The sequence below is a fragment of the Oryzias melastigma genome, linkage group LG7 (assembly GCF_002922805.2).
Source record: "Oryzias melastigma strain HK-1 linkage group LG7, ASM292280v2, whole genome shotgun sequence".
NCBI classification, from domain to species: domain Eukaryota; kingdom Metazoa; phylum Chordata; class Actinopteri; order Beloniformes; family Adrianichthyidae; genus Oryzias; species Oryzias melastigma.
In genome coordinates this window covers 1,740,818-1,756,134 of record NC_050518.1, presented here as the reverse complement: position 1 = coordinate 1,756,134, position 15,317 = coordinate 1,740,818, and the positions used below count along the sequence as shown (strand labels likewise).

The window sequence follows — 15,317 nt, the reverse complement described above, 5'->3', positions numbered from 1 at the left end:
TTTATATTGTCATTTTATATTTATTTATTTATAAATATATGTATATATATATATATATATATATATATATATATATATATATATATATATATATATATATATAATAACAATATAAATATTTTTTATAAAAAATCTAAAATATATAATCAAACTAATTTTATGAACACAAACCACAACAACCAAAAGAAAGCTAGAGGGTTATATCATCATGACATATCCTATTGCATGTGTCAAAGTCGAGGCCCGCGGGCTGGATCTGGCCCGCGGAGTAATTACCGTATTTTCTGGACTATAAGTCGCGCTTTTTTTCATAGATTTTCCAAGGGTGCGACTTATACTCCGGAGCGACTTATAGTCCGGAAAATAAGGGTATATCTGGCCCTCCAGATCATTTTGTATTAATATTATTAATGGCCCGATGTTATCTTATTTGTGACATGATATATTTCATATAGAGAATAATCTCTTGGGATATGTATAAGTTTAACTTTTTACATAAAATGAAGCACAAGTAAAGAAATCTGAAAGTTTTTTCTCTTAACATTTACTTTATTTCTAATCTGTATAATTTTGACAGAAAATATTGTCACGGAGAGCAAAATATTGATTTATTCTGAAATAATCTTCCTGTCTGTTTTTATTCATATTGATGCTAAAAAGTTACAGTTTTTAAGTTTAAACCATTTTTTTTTTTTATGTTCAATAATAGTTAATCCTGTTGTTGTGTTTTGGATTTTGGCCCTGTGTGTGATTGAGTTTGACACCCCTGAATTAGAGGAAAAGCATTTAAAGTGTAAAACTGTAAAGATCTCCCGCTGATGCATAAACAGAAAACAACACTTTTCTTCATGTTTGTCTTATGTTACCTCTAGTGCAGCAGCATCGTTTGAAGTTTTTCATGAACAAAGAGAACAATTCTGATTTATGCTCCTGTTGTCTGCAGGTAGTTCATCATTTTGAAGGGTGTAACCTGACATGTTTTTGTCCATGTTTTTAAGCCATAAACATCTCAATTATGCAGCTTTGGGTCATTTGTCTGTGTTATGAGCTGCTGTTCTCACTTTACTAGAAGTGGAGGTTGTATTTAGTTACTCTTGTTACATCACTGATTTCATGCTTTGTTGTCCCTAATCAGCTGCTTCACATCTTTATCAGCTATGGTTTCTAGAGGTTTATACCTTGTTTTTCTTTTAGGTTTTTCTGTAATCTCATCAACATTCATCTCTGTTCTCTCCTTTTTCCCTGGGATTTTCTTCTCATGCGTTTGACCGGCGCCCCGCTCTAGTCTGCAGGCCTCTTGTGTCACGGCTGGTTGAGCTGCAGATCCGACTGGATTGGAAGGAGGAGAGTTTACACAATGCTGTGATTCCTCATCCGTGACTGAGAAATGACAACATATCTCTTTCTCAGCTTTTTTTATCGCTTCTTTATTCTTCATGACCGTCTCTTCCTCCTCTCCTTTCTGTCATGGAGTTTCTCTTCATCCATCAGCTGTTTTTCTTTTGTCACTGAAAATCAAATTTTCTTTACAAATGCATTAATAACCTGCTCTCCCGCTGTGGCAAATTTTCAGAGCAGTTATTGTCAAACCCTGGGAGATAAATGAGAAGCAAAGCCATGCCGCAGCTGCTGGATCATGAAGGAGAAGGGCAGACAGAAGCTGTTTAATATGTTATCAGATGGCATGAGAGGCTTATCTTACCTGCAGTGTAATAGTAGACCTGCAGGCTCTGAAACATGAGAGCAATTCCCTGGTCACAGAGGGTGGGCTTGACTTATAAATAATGAACATTTTTAGAGCTCTTTTCGAACTTGTGGAAAGCGATTCTTTACCGTCTGTCAAACAAACCATTTATAAAGAAAAACTTAATATCATTTTTTATTGGATTGGGGAAAATAACAGCTCTCCTGGCTTCCTGAAATGCTTCGTCAGCCATATTCTACTTCTGTTTCAGAGGAGCAGCTTCCCTTTCAAACGGATCTAATAGTTCCGACGTGTGCGGAGCCGCAATCAATGGCTCCATTATCGGCCTGTCCTATTGATCAGTGAGTTTGCCGTCACCGATGGACCGTTTTGCACCCTGATAGACTGGAATGAAAGTGCTCCCGTGGAGAGGTTGAGAGAGGGACAGACAGCGTGAGAAGAAAAATGACAAGGTCACAAAGTGTCCCAATTAGAGCGATGAGGGGACGAGCTGGACGAGAGAGAGATGGACCGGTTACAGACGGATAGAGATAACAGAGATATTTAATGAAGACGCAATAAAGATGTTCCTCTGATTGTGGATATCACAGAATTTTGTGTATTTAAACAAACATCATGAAGTTTGTTGAGTTTCTTCTAACTAAAAACTATTTTTTTTCTGATAAACTTGCAGCATCATGACCTAATATTTTCCTAACTATCTATCTTACTGGTCTTTCCTTTGTTGTTGGTGGTGTGTGTCGAGAGAGAGGAGCCTGTCTCCATGGAAACAGACTCAGCCAGATGAGCTTACTTCCGCTGCAGTGTGTGTATCTGTGTGTGTTTGCTGGCTGGTTTAGGCTATAAAGAAATGGAATGATGATTTATGGGAGTCAGATTCACTGAGCAGATACTTGGATGAGCTGGAAAGGAAGTTTCTGTGGGTGTGTGTGTGTGTGTGTGTGTGTAGTGTTTTACTTTGCTGTCATCAGTGAGACTGTCATGATTTCAAACCACCATAAAAATGATTCCCATCACCATAGCGATGACAGGCAGGATCCGCTCAAGGGGAAGTAAATGTGTTCCTCATAAAATTTGTTTAACAGAGAATCTCAACAGTTTTCCTCTCAAAGAGAATTATAGAAATAGGATTTTCAAGTCTGTCAAAATTATGTGAACATTTAAGACTATAGATGCAAAAAAGGGTTTGTAGTTGTGCTGATCTGATTGATTTCTGCAAACTCAGTACAGTTTGATGCTGCAATCACCAGAATAACTTCTGTATTTGTTGAGCTTATGCTTGTTAAAATAAAACTCATTAAAACTCACCACTTGTTATCTCCTAAAACCACAGCTTCACATTTTTACTTGCATTTTATTGCATTTTTTACAGTTTTTCACAAAGTATATGCTGTTAAATTGTTGAGTGCTTTTTAGAGATGTTATCAAGTACATTTTGAGTGAAGGAATAATTGTGTTTATAGATGTTTGTTTATTTAGATGAGAAAAACTCTGGAAATCAGTTGGATTTTGTTTATTTCAAGCAGTTAAAAACCAAAAAACACTAGTGTGTGTGTACAAAGATATATAAAACTTTGGATTATTTATTGTGACTTGATTGTAAAATGATCAAAACATAAGAGACACATTTCTGCTTATTTACATCCACATACACTTATAAAAGAAATTCTTACTCATTAAACGACATATTTGTACTTAGACATACAAAACTTGCCACACTGAATCCCTTAAATGTGAAATTCTTCAAGAATTTATTTCTTGAAAAGGAGTGGGAGAAACCAAAAGTATATATTCCCACCCCTGATATACTTTAGTCAAGTTTTTTACTCATTTGTTTAAAGCCATATAATCTGGTTCATAATCTGCAATTATTACTTCAAGTTAAACTTTAGATTTTAGTTTAAAAATAAACATTATGGCTAATTTAACATTTATTCAAGAAAAGCATTTAATGTACCTCAGTTAACTCACTTTTTGTTCAATCAGTTCACACTTTGCTGCAAGCACTCTTTGGCACTGATATGTGTTATTGTAATAATGTGTATACTTCTGTTTCCAGGCAGAAATGTGATTCTTTAACACCCTCTTCAAGATAAGAAAAAGATAGAAACATTTAGATTTAGTTCGTTGGTCGTAAATCACTTCCAAATATGTTCAAGAAAGGAAATTAGGAAAAAAAAGATACATTTTAGACTTGTTTGCTTAACATTTAATTGATTGTAAAATCAAACAAATGTTCATCTAATAAAGAAAATTGTCCTTTTGCTTTAGTTGCAGAACTCCCAGAAAAAAAGAGGAGCGCGACCCAACAACAAACCCGACAAGAAGCCGGCGCCACAGGTAATAAAACGGGCTCACACTTCTGGGTGCTCCCCCGAAAAGATCAATAGACTCTTTTATTTGGAGAAGGACTGGCTCTGATGGAGCATGAAGACGTATGAGGGGGAGGGAATACGCGCTCCTGCCTTGAATGTTAAAGCTTCCATTACTTCATAACGACATAGTAGATGCTGTTGAGAGGAGGAGCCCAAATGTAAAATGTTGATGACAAATGTTCACATCATCTCTAGAAATGAAACAGAAGTTTCTGGTGTTGAAATGTTGGAGTCATCATGTCAGATGAAAACAGGACAGAACAACAGATAAGAAAAATAGATATGCAAGGAAACTGGATTAGTCTGTAGATGATATCGTCATCATTCACCTAAAACGTTGACTCTTGAGTTTGTTCAACAGATGGATTGAACAAGTTTATTGATTTAATTAGAAAATGAAACACTCATTGATTCTTTAGTTTCACTAAAACAGCCAAGAACTTTAAAAGGTTTGTTTATCAGTTATTGTCTTCTATCGACTTTGAGTCGTCCCTTTTTTGTGGAGGTCAATTAGAGGCAGATAACTGTATCTTTTATCTGCAACTGTTGTCTTCCTTTGTCCTTCTTTTTATCCCTTAGATGCTTGTTTGAAGTGATAAATGTTCCAATCTACGGTTTCTTTGAAGCCATTTATATCTTCACTTCTGCTCCGATGGGTCTTGTGATTTACTCTGTTGAGCTGGAGACACCATGAGCTTTTAGTGAGGTTTCACTGAAAATAGAAGTGCGTAGATGTAGACCGAATCCCATCAGGGTGGTTCATCAGTGCACTAAAGCCTCGTTTCCACTGAGCAGTATAGTATGGTATTTTGAGCGTTTCCATTATATTCCATAAAGCCCGACCAAACCGTACCATTTTTGGGAGCCCATTGGTTTTAAGTCCATAGAAAAATGGATATACCTGTTACGCCTGGTTCACACTGGACGCGGAACGGAGGCCGCTTCCACTCGGCGCCCTTGTTTACATACGTTGTGGGTCCCACCAGGGGCGGAGCGCCGCAGTCCTCCACTGAAGGCTTTCACCGTCCAGCGGATTGTTTCAGGGTCTGGTCTATTTTGTGCGTGAGCCGCAAGCGATCCGCATGAATTCCGGCAAAAAGTTATATCAAGATACATGAGAAAATCTGGTTTATTTTTCAAAATATAACCAACTTTTCACAATGAAACACAGCGATTGACAAATGCAATCATATTTTTGTATCTCAACAGACTGAAGAGATTAAAATAAACATACAATCATAACACACAAAAACAGACACACACACTTCTCTCTGTGTCTCAACAACTGATAAATTAAAGAAGTGTAGGCCACATTGCTTCTTCTTAGCAGAAACATGGGGTCGTATTTTTAGGTTGTTATTTTACCCCTGGTGACAAAAACAATAAAATGCTCTAGCAGAAGCGCCTGTAAATATTAACTAGGGCTGCCACGATTAGTCGACTGATGAACAACTAATCGACTATTAAAATAATAGTCGATTAGTCATTACTTTATATTATGGAGTCAGAGTGTACTAAAGTTGAAAGTTATAATGACATTCTGCTAGCTTTTTGGACTATTTGGCATTTATTGAGGTTTTTTAGGCTATTTTGGAGATTAGCTAATATTTCTGCTACATATTAGCTGTTTTGACTATCTTGTTTTTTTTAGGTTTTAGGCTAATTTGGCATTTAACTAATATTTTAGCTGGCCGTCAGCTTCAGGATTTTGAGCTATTAGCTTCAGCGATTTCAGCTATTAGCACTAGCATCTTCAGCTGCCAGATTCAGCTTACAGCATCCACACTAGCATTATCGCATACTACCGTATATATCTAGTTTTTAGTTAGTTTAAAGCTAATGATGGCTCAGATGTGTGTTTTTACATTCACCCGATTAGCCAACCAATCGGAAGAAATAATCTGTTATTATTCGACTATTAAAATAATCGTCAGTGGCAGCCTTAATATTAACACATTAATTCAGGTTTATTAATCGTGTTCATTAATGTGTTAATGTTCACATCCCCATTATTTACATTAAGTTTTTACCTGATTCTAATACAAACTCTGGATTGAATTGTATTATTGTTGCTAAATTTCCCCCTTTTTGTGCCACCTCTCCAGGGACTACAGATGAAAAATAGTATTTTGACTAACTTTAGTGCATTTGCAGAAAGGCTTTTTAATGTGCAGTGTCCCTGTTAAATAAACCGAAAAATCAATCCATGTAAGAAAAACACGAGTTTGCATGGAAAGCGGTTTTGTTCACCGCCGTCCTCTGCTGCTTCTCCTCCAAGCCACATACCATAAACATACCATAAACATACCATAAACGGCTGTAAAGGCAGCGGCTCTCGCCTCGGTCCTGGTTGCAAATGCTCCAGAGGGCGTAAAGCAAACACAGCTGAGGAGTGACAGCATACGGTCTTCTAAGGTCAACTTCTAGTTTGACATGACTACTGGATGTTTGCATCGAAATTACCTTCTCCTTTGACAAAAATGTTATTCTGTCTCTATTTAACCTCTGTTTAAGCTTCAGTGTTTATGCTCTTTGATTTACTATAACTTTTCAACAGGATAATTCCAGTCGATTGTGAAGGAGAAAAGCGGCTCAGCCGCTTTTCTCCTTCACAATCGACTGGAATTATCCTGTTAATGGTTGAAAAGTTATAGTATGTTAAAGATTTTGTGCAGCTTTTTAGTGCTTCTGTATGCGTTTCTACGACGATAAGGGAGTGACCTCTACGATTTACAGAAGCATCTTTGTTCTGAGTTAGAAAATGTTGTTTTCTGCTGATAGATGACGTCTGAGGCAAACCACTAACGACTGGTTAGGAAGTCCTCCATCCATCCGCTCCGTGCTTCAAGTCTGTCCAGAACAAACACAGCACGACTCTGACCTCATCTTTTGAAAAGCAGAAGTCATAGTTAGTCTGAAAGAGCTCTCTAATTATCCGTTTATTTAGTTTAAGGTCGTTCTAAATAACAAGCTTTAGAGAGCAGTTTGATTCCAGTTGTTTAATCTCAATCTGGGCATTGTGTCTGACTGAAACAGTCATTTTGTCAGATCATCATAATAACGATCATCCTCTGCTTCACTTTTTCCTCTTTAACTTGTTGACATTGGATTGTGCTTCTAAATACGTGTTGTTAGTGTCTAAAATATTCCTGCTGCACTTCTAAATTATAAGTTAGCTAGTTTTATGCAAACAAATACCGGTACTGCTTTGTCTAAAACAATTAGATTAATAAATAATTAAAATAATTAGAGAAAATTAACTAAAAGCAACAAAATTTAAAATTCAAAGTCTTGTAGAATATAAGATTCTGACTGATTAACAGGTCGTCTAAAGAAAAACAACATTAAATAGGAACGTTTAAAGACCCACTCTGATAAAAATGATGTTTCTAACACGTTCTTGTGGTATCTTCCTGCTGATGGATTAAGACACTTAGACTCAAAATTGCATTTCTGAGTATCTCTTTAATTTGAATTGCTGTGAATCAAAAACAAAAAAATAAAAAAATAAAATAAAAACAAAGTGTATTTGCTACGTAAGAAATTTGCTGGTCAGGCCTTTCCGCTAGAGCATGTGTAAAAGTCAAGGCCCAGGGGCCGGGTCCGGCCCTCCAGATCATTTTATTTTGTTGTTATTAATGCCCCCGATGTTATCTTGGGCTTATTTTTAACTTGTATAATTTTGACAAAATATATTTTTATGGAGAGTAAAATAGTGAAATTTATTTCAGGTTTAAGTTGATTTATTCTGGAATAATATTCCTGCCTTTTTATTATCCAAAATTATGTTAAAAAGTTAAGGTTTTAAAGTTTTAAAAATGGGCATGCTGCTTGCTTTTTAGACTATTTTGGCATTTACTAAGATTTTTTAAGTCTATTTTTTAGTTTAGCTAATATTTCAGCTACATGCTAGCTACTTTGGCTAATTTGGGCCTTCTTTTGTTTTGTTTTTTTAATTTTTTTTGGTTCATTTCTGAGCTTAGCTATCATTTCAGCTAAATCCTAGCTGTTTTGGGTAATTGAGGCTTTTTAGGCTATTTTAAAGTTTGTTTCTTTGTTTGTTTTTGTCGCTAATTGGACATTTAGCAATTTTTTTTGGTGACTATCAAGCTTCAGTGATTTAAATGATCTATTTCAGCATCTTCAGCTATCAGTGCTAGCATCATCAGCGACAAATTCAACTTACAGCATTCACAGGTAATGCTATATATCTATAAATATGTTAAAAAGTTACAGTTTTAAAGTTTTAAAATTGTTGTTTTAGTGTTCAATGAATGTTTATCCTGTTCGTCCCGCGCCCTAAGATGTGTTTTGGATTATGTCCCCCTGTGTGATTGAGTTTAACACCCCTGCATTAGATTGAGGGAAGGGGATGTTGGCGTTGCGCCGCACCAATAAGGTTAGGTGAGGTGAATTTCTAAAGAACTACTGCCAAACTAAATTTTTTTTAAAATTTTGGTTAAAAGCTGTAAAATCATCATAGAAAGACCACTGGGAACTCTTTTCAAATATTTCAAAAAAAGATCAGAGTGTCTCTTTAAAAATAAATCAATCAATATATGCCTAATTGTACAGCGCTTTTTAGCAGTTTGGCTGCATTAAAGCGCTTTATAAATAAAGTTGATTTGATTTCCTTTACTTTTACTGTATCTAACTGGTTGACAATGATAGTTAACTTCTTGTGTTCTTATTTTCTTAGTTCTGTTGTGTTTGTGATCCATCTGGGATGATGATCAGGCTGACCTCGTTTTTGTGTCTCCGTGTGGGTTTTTTAATACCAGATTCTGACCTTTTGGATGCAGTGTGTCAGCATCTGATATAGTTTTTCCATTCCACCCTTCTCCTTTTATGCAGTGGAAAAATAGTACATAAAACTTTATGAATTAGTTTCTAAATATTTTTCAAAACACATAAAGCATCTAAGCCACAGCTGATTAGGATGAAATTTGCAAATCTAAATCATTTCTAGTTTCTTACATTTTTTAAACATATTTTTCTTCATCCACATCTTTCTAATACATTCTAATCTCTCCATTTGTGACTTTGGTGTCCAGATTTATCATGCAGAAGTGTGACTCAGTGGTCATTCTTTTACACATTTGTGTTACAAGGAAGTCAGGATGTTCTGTGATTAGTCATAATGGTAAAACACAAAACATACTCCTTTCACAACCGGATATATGAGAGCACATAGAAGAAATGTGACTCTGATAACTTTTGCTCTAATGTACAAAGATACAGCATGATGAGGTGTAAAGAATAAACAGGAAAAAAAAGTATACGCAATTTGAAACAATTTAAAAATGTTTGTAGTTTCAAAGATCAGCTCAAAGAATCCTATATTAGACTGTTGCTGGGATTTTTACATTCTTATTTTGCACATCTAAAAAGTTTTTCAGTCATAAATTTATGATTTTGTTCTTGTACAAAGCTGACCTTTTTTCCTCATAACTCTACAACTTTATTCTTGCATATTTATGTATATATTTTCTTCCATGCTGGCCATTATACTCTATTAGGGTTGGTATCGATAATAATTTCCAGAAACGATTTGATTCGATTCACAACAGTCAATTCCAATTTTTTTTTATTCTTTCGATCCACTTAATTTAATTCAATTTCGAGTTTAGACATTTATTTACATTTGTTTAGAAATACATTAATAATAATCTATATGTTTTTAATCAATTAAAACATATCGATATATATTTTTATAAATCGATTCAAATGGATTAATCGATTTTATCAACACAGCCCTATTCTACATCATAAGAAAAGAACAAAAAAAGGAAAGCAATGGCAAAGGTGGTTGGGACAAAAAATTGTCATTTTGAGAATTTTTTTCTTTAATCGACGCCACTCCATGATTTATTGTTTTTCTTTAGTAAAAACCTGATTAAATAATTAATGTAAACAGTTTCCATGTCATTGTTCTCCTGTGGGCCCCAAACTGCTAAATCCGCCACTGCACGACTGAATATTTATGTTCAGGAGGAAGAAAGTTTTGGAATACTAACATGTCCTCTCTGTGACACGTTTGTGCTGGACAGCCTCTCTGGGTCGTAACGTTGGAGTCTCATTTGTCACCTCACCTTTTCCTTGGTTTCTTTCTTTCCGTGGTTCCAGGAGGACAGCTCGGACCTGAAGTGTCAGCTCCACTTTGCCAAAGAGGAATCCGCTCTGATGTGCAAGAAACTGACCAAGCTGGTGAAAGACAGCGAGGCCATGAAGGAGGAGCTCGCCAAGTACCGCTCGCTGCACGGAGACATCAACGCCCCGCTGACTGTGGAGGAGGTGAGGGCAGGAGCTCCAAGAACCGTGCCCGGACTACCGTTTGAGGAGATGCTTTCACGACACCTTTTCCGTTTTGATTACCTTCATAAAAGTGACATTTACTGGCTGAAAAACCGCTCTACGGTTGAGTGGAGGTTAAGTCAATTCAACCCCCCCTTTACTTAACACCTGCAGGTCGCTGACTCCCCCCACACTCGGGAGGCGGAGGTCAGAGTGCATCTGAAGCTGGTGGAGGAAGAGGCTAACCTGTTGAGTCGGCGCATCGTGGAGCTGGAGGTGGAGAACAGGGGGCTCCGAGCTGAGATGGAGGACATGAAGAGTCCACAAGGTAACTCCTCTCATCCGTCCAACGTGAAAAACATTTTTTGACCCTTAGTGGTCAGTGGTTCCCAACCCCCGAGCTGCAGTCCGGTACCGGTCCGGGGGTTGGGCTGTGGATCGTTGCTCCGATTCACGAATCGAACCATCTGATTAATTTTTGACGCACGTCAAGTTGTTTGGTCACATGACAAAAATAATCCAACTGCGCTCATTGTTAAATAGAAACATCCAAACTTGCAAAGTTAACAAAAACAAACATATTTGGAAAGTTTCTTTACCCAGAAAAGAGCCAGGGAGGAAACAGACGAAGACTCTTGGACTTCAAAATAAAAGAAAACTGCTTCTAATGGGAGTTTTTAAAGCAAATATGGATTGATTGGGACAGTTATTCCCACACCTCAAAATAATAATGTATAACATTCAGCAACTGTAACAGGGTTGCTAATAAAGTTATTCAAGCGGTGGATTTATTACTATATTTAGGAAATACCAGTCTTTGTTTTAATCTGTCGCACCTTAAAAGTGGGACCAGGCTGAAGTTAGCTTCCTCTTTTGTCCTTTTTTTGTTATTTCTCCTCTCTGCACAGATGCACTTCATGAGCTCGCTGGAGCCGGAGGCGGCCTGGGGTCCGGGCTCGGTCTGGCTGGAGGCGCCATGGTGCTTGGAGGAGGCGCTTCATCCGAAAACGTCATGGAGCTCCAGAGACACCTCCAGTTTGTGGAGGAGGAGGCGGAGCTTCTGAGGAGGTCCCTGATGGAGATGGAGGAGCAGAACAAGCTCTTGATGAACGAAATCAATCGCTACAAGTCGGAGCTCCCGCCGATGGCGGGCTCGCTGACCCCCGGTTCTCTGATGTCGCTGACGGAGGGGCTGCTCGACAGTCCCGTGCACTCCATTCAGGAAGGGGCGGTACTCATCAGCACCGAAACCCCGACACACGAGGAGGAGCTGCGATTAGCCAGACTTCAGATTGGAGAACTGAGTGGGAAAGTGAAGAAGCTGCAGTACGAGAACCGCGTGCTGCTGTCCAACCTGCAGCGCTTCGATCTGGCCTCTTACCACGGCCCCTCGTCCTCCTGCTCCTCCTCGCTGAGACTGGCTCTGGAGACGGATGCTGAAGCTGGAGACTCCGCTGAGTGTCTCCCCTCTAGGTACATTTTCACCTTTTTTTCAGTTTTGGTGAGATTGATATGTTGCTATGGTAACATATAGTAAGCTCCCTGGCTATCAAAAACAATATTGTTTTCTAAGGTGAGAAACGTCACTAAATCTGGTTCTTTCAATCTACTTAAAAAGCAACATTTTATTTTTAATTTTAGTATTTTTAATATGCAGGGGTATTGCATTCAATTTTTCTCATGTAAGGTCTACATCTGTTGTAGTCTTAAAAAGAAACGGAAAAAATTTCAGCCAAAAAAAACCCAACAAAAACTGAAAATAAAAGGTAATCTCAAAAATAAAATAGAAGTCTGATTTAAAAAAATGAAAGAACTTTATATTGAAAAACATTTTTAAAAAAATCTCAAAAAACAGAAAAATCTAAATCAAAAAGTTCAAAAAATATCTCGACAAACAAAAAGTAAAATATATAAGAAATCCTAAAAACGTCTTGAAAAACACACTGCGTACCACACCGACCGTCAGCGTCCCGTTTACACACTGACTGTCTTGGTTTGTGCCCAACGTTGTCAGTATTGACTAGGACTGGGAGTCGATTATAATTTCAAGAAACAATTCGATTCTCAGGAGCCTGGATCGATTCGGTTCCAATTTTCTCGTTTCTTTTGATCCTTCAGTTCAATTCAATTTTGAGTTTACACATTTATACACATTTATTTAGAAATACATTAGTAGTCCACTATTAACTAACTATTAACTACTAACACTGTAAACATTGTTCTGCTTCTCCTGGAGGGTGTTTCAGTTTGGCCACTAGGTGGCGATCACGCTACAGTATTACACTTTATTCCAGAAGAGGAAGAAAGTCTGAGCAAAAAAATGTGTTTTAGGCCACAAATGGTTACTTTAAAAAATATCTTCTGAAGAGTTTGGAAATCTAGTCAACAATGTACTGTATGTTTACGTCGACCGAGCGTTAGCTTTAGCCATCCTGTAGGAAATTCCATTAAACGTTAGCATCAAGCTAGCGGACGTTAGCTTTTTGAGCTAAATAGATCTATATTTTTATGAATCAGTTATTGATCTGTTAGTTTTAAATCGATTCAAATTGATTTGATCAACCCAGTCCTAGTATTGACTCATTAATAAAAAGGAACTATTCATACTGGTCACTATTAATACCTCCTCAGCGTTTTGATCTGTAATGTTTGTAGATAAAGTAAAGGAAGAACAAAACAGAGAGTCAAACACACTATTCACCAAAAATGAGAATAAAGATCACATGAGAATAAAGATCACCCTTTTTTCATGCTTCCATACTTTATTGACATTCTAGGAGTTTAAGCGTTTTCTCACATCAGAAACGTTCTGTTTGTCCATCAGTCCAACGCTGCGCAAAGAGCCTGTAGGAGGGGAGAAAGACACCATGGAGATGGAGGAGCAGAGAAAAAGGATGGAGGACAACGCTGACGCCACACCTCACTTCCCTGGTTACCTGAGCCAGAAGAACCACAGCGCCCTGTTGGCCATGAGGGACCAGGCTCGCTTGGTTTCCACGGCGATCCAGCTTCTGACCTCCCCTGAGTCCAACTGCCTCTCATCCTCGCCGTCCATCTATCGCAAGGTCTGCAGCAATGATGCAGCCGAGCCGTGTGAGCTGGAGAAACCCCAGCCTCCCAGCCAGGTACGAGGCTGGCGTATTTTTTCTATATTTTTTCCCTGAGTTTTTGCTCTCTCTCTGGGGCACCACTCCTGTAGCTGCATCTGTTTCTCTTTGTTCTAGATCGCAGAGCTGTCAGATCTGGCAGACCGGCCTCTGGTCGGCGCTCTGACCAGCCGGCTTCAGGCCCTGCAGAGCCAGCTTCAAGCTTTTGTGGAGCAGGTGGACAGCCAGAGCAGACCCGCATCCGATACGAGGGATCCTCAAGTGGAAGGAGCGCCCCCTCCGGCCTCGCCCCGCCCCTCTGTGCCCTGTTCTGAGGATACTCAAGATAACAGAGCGGAGGAGAAGGTACAAGACAAGAATCACACTGCTCTTACTCACCCTATATCACCTTTTCCCTTTTATGTTATTTTTTTATTCATTTTGTATCATTTTTCCCTCACACTCTTGGTCCTCGTTAGCTTTAGTTTGGCTGAACTTATGGAGTTCATCCCAACTGTTTTTGTTTCTGCACACTATAAAGTTAAAGATTCAGCAGCAAGTTTCCAACTAAAAGATTCCACTTAAGATCCCTCATCAGGATTCATAAAACTCTGAACTAATGTAAAGTCATGTCAGTTTTAATAATAAAACCTACAGATTTAGCTGTTATAAGGAGTCCCGCTCTTCTTGAATGAACGAATCAAAAACATTCAACTTTGAGTTCTGAAACCCAGCAGCTGTACAGTGATGTGGAGGTTCAAATCCCAACCGGGTTCTTCCTGTGATGAGTTTGGATGTGCAGCATTTCTCCAAGCGAAGTCCAAAAACATGATTCATAGGTTAAATGGGACGTTGATGTACCCTGAAGCCTCTGGGATAGGCTCCAGCAACCCCATGCACAAGTTAAAGAAGGAATGAAATTTTCATACTTGATTTCAAAATCTGCTCTGGACCTTAAAGAATGTTTTTAATCAATTGTGACCTTGGAGAATTTATTTTTAAATACAGACGTTTAAAAAATTAATTTAGGGAGAAAGTCTCTGTTTAAATCATCGTAAAAAAATGTAAATTTACAACTGTTAGTCTCATGAATCTGTGACTTTTAATCTTGTAAATGTTCGACTATTTATCTCAGCAATTTACAACTTTTAATCTAGTAAATCTGCGACTTCTTTTCTCGTAAATCTATGACTTTTAATCTTGTCAATTAAAGACTTTAAATCTAAAAAAACAATTACTTTTAATCTCTTAAATTTACCTTTTTTTAACTCGTAAATGTATAATTTATAATCTCGTAAATCTACTACTTTTAATTTTGCACATCTGCGACTTTTAAGATCGTAAATTTATGATTTCTAATCTATTAAATCTACCATTTTTAATCTCGTAAATCTGCTACTTATAATCTTGTAAATCTACTACCTTTAATCTCATAAATATACGACTTTTAACCTTCTGAATTTGTGACTTTTAATCTAGTAAATCTACATTTTTGGTCATTTTTGGTACGTTTATTTATTCTCGTAATTTAACAGTTACAACATTTTTTTGTAATTTTCTGAGGTTTAAAGTAGTCTTTTTATGTTTTTAAACTATCTCTAAAACTATGACGTAAAAAACAGTTTGCTTGTTTACAAAAAAGTTTGAGTTGAAAGTTTGAATCATGAAGTTCTTAAAAAAACTTACATTAATGTTTTTTTTGTGCCTGAAAAAAATAAATAAATACAAATACTTAGAAAAACTTTTAGATTCTATGTCATTTTCATTAAATGTCATTTTGTTAATCTTTTTTGTTTTTTTTTTAAACTCAGACATGTTTCATAAATTCAAAAATACTTTCCTGGGAAGTTTGTGGGT

The 15,317-nt window shown here is 37.3% G+C and overlaps 1 protein-coding gene across 1 annotated transcript in view; it reads left to right on the top strand.

The window, feature by feature from the left end:
* Positions 1-15,317, top strand: part of soga1 (suppressor of glucose, autophagy associated 1) — an 89,498-nt gene that overhangs the window by 54,235 nt on the left and 19,946 nt on the right. Inside the window, exons 5-10 of the mRNA XM_024292835.2 lie at positions 3,977-4,045; positions 10,207-10,374; positions 10,549-10,702; positions 11,283-11,847; positions 13,199-13,499; positions 13,599-13,826. Of these exons, the coding sequence (XP_024148603.1) occupies positions 3,977-4,045; positions 10,207-10,374; positions 10,549-10,702; positions 11,283-11,847; positions 13,199-13,499; positions 13,599-13,826 (1,485 nt within the window). The remainder of the gene's footprint in view (positions 1-3,976; positions 4,046-10,206; positions 10,375-10,548; positions 10,703-11,282; positions 11,848-13,198; positions 13,500-13,598; positions 13,827-15,317) is intronic.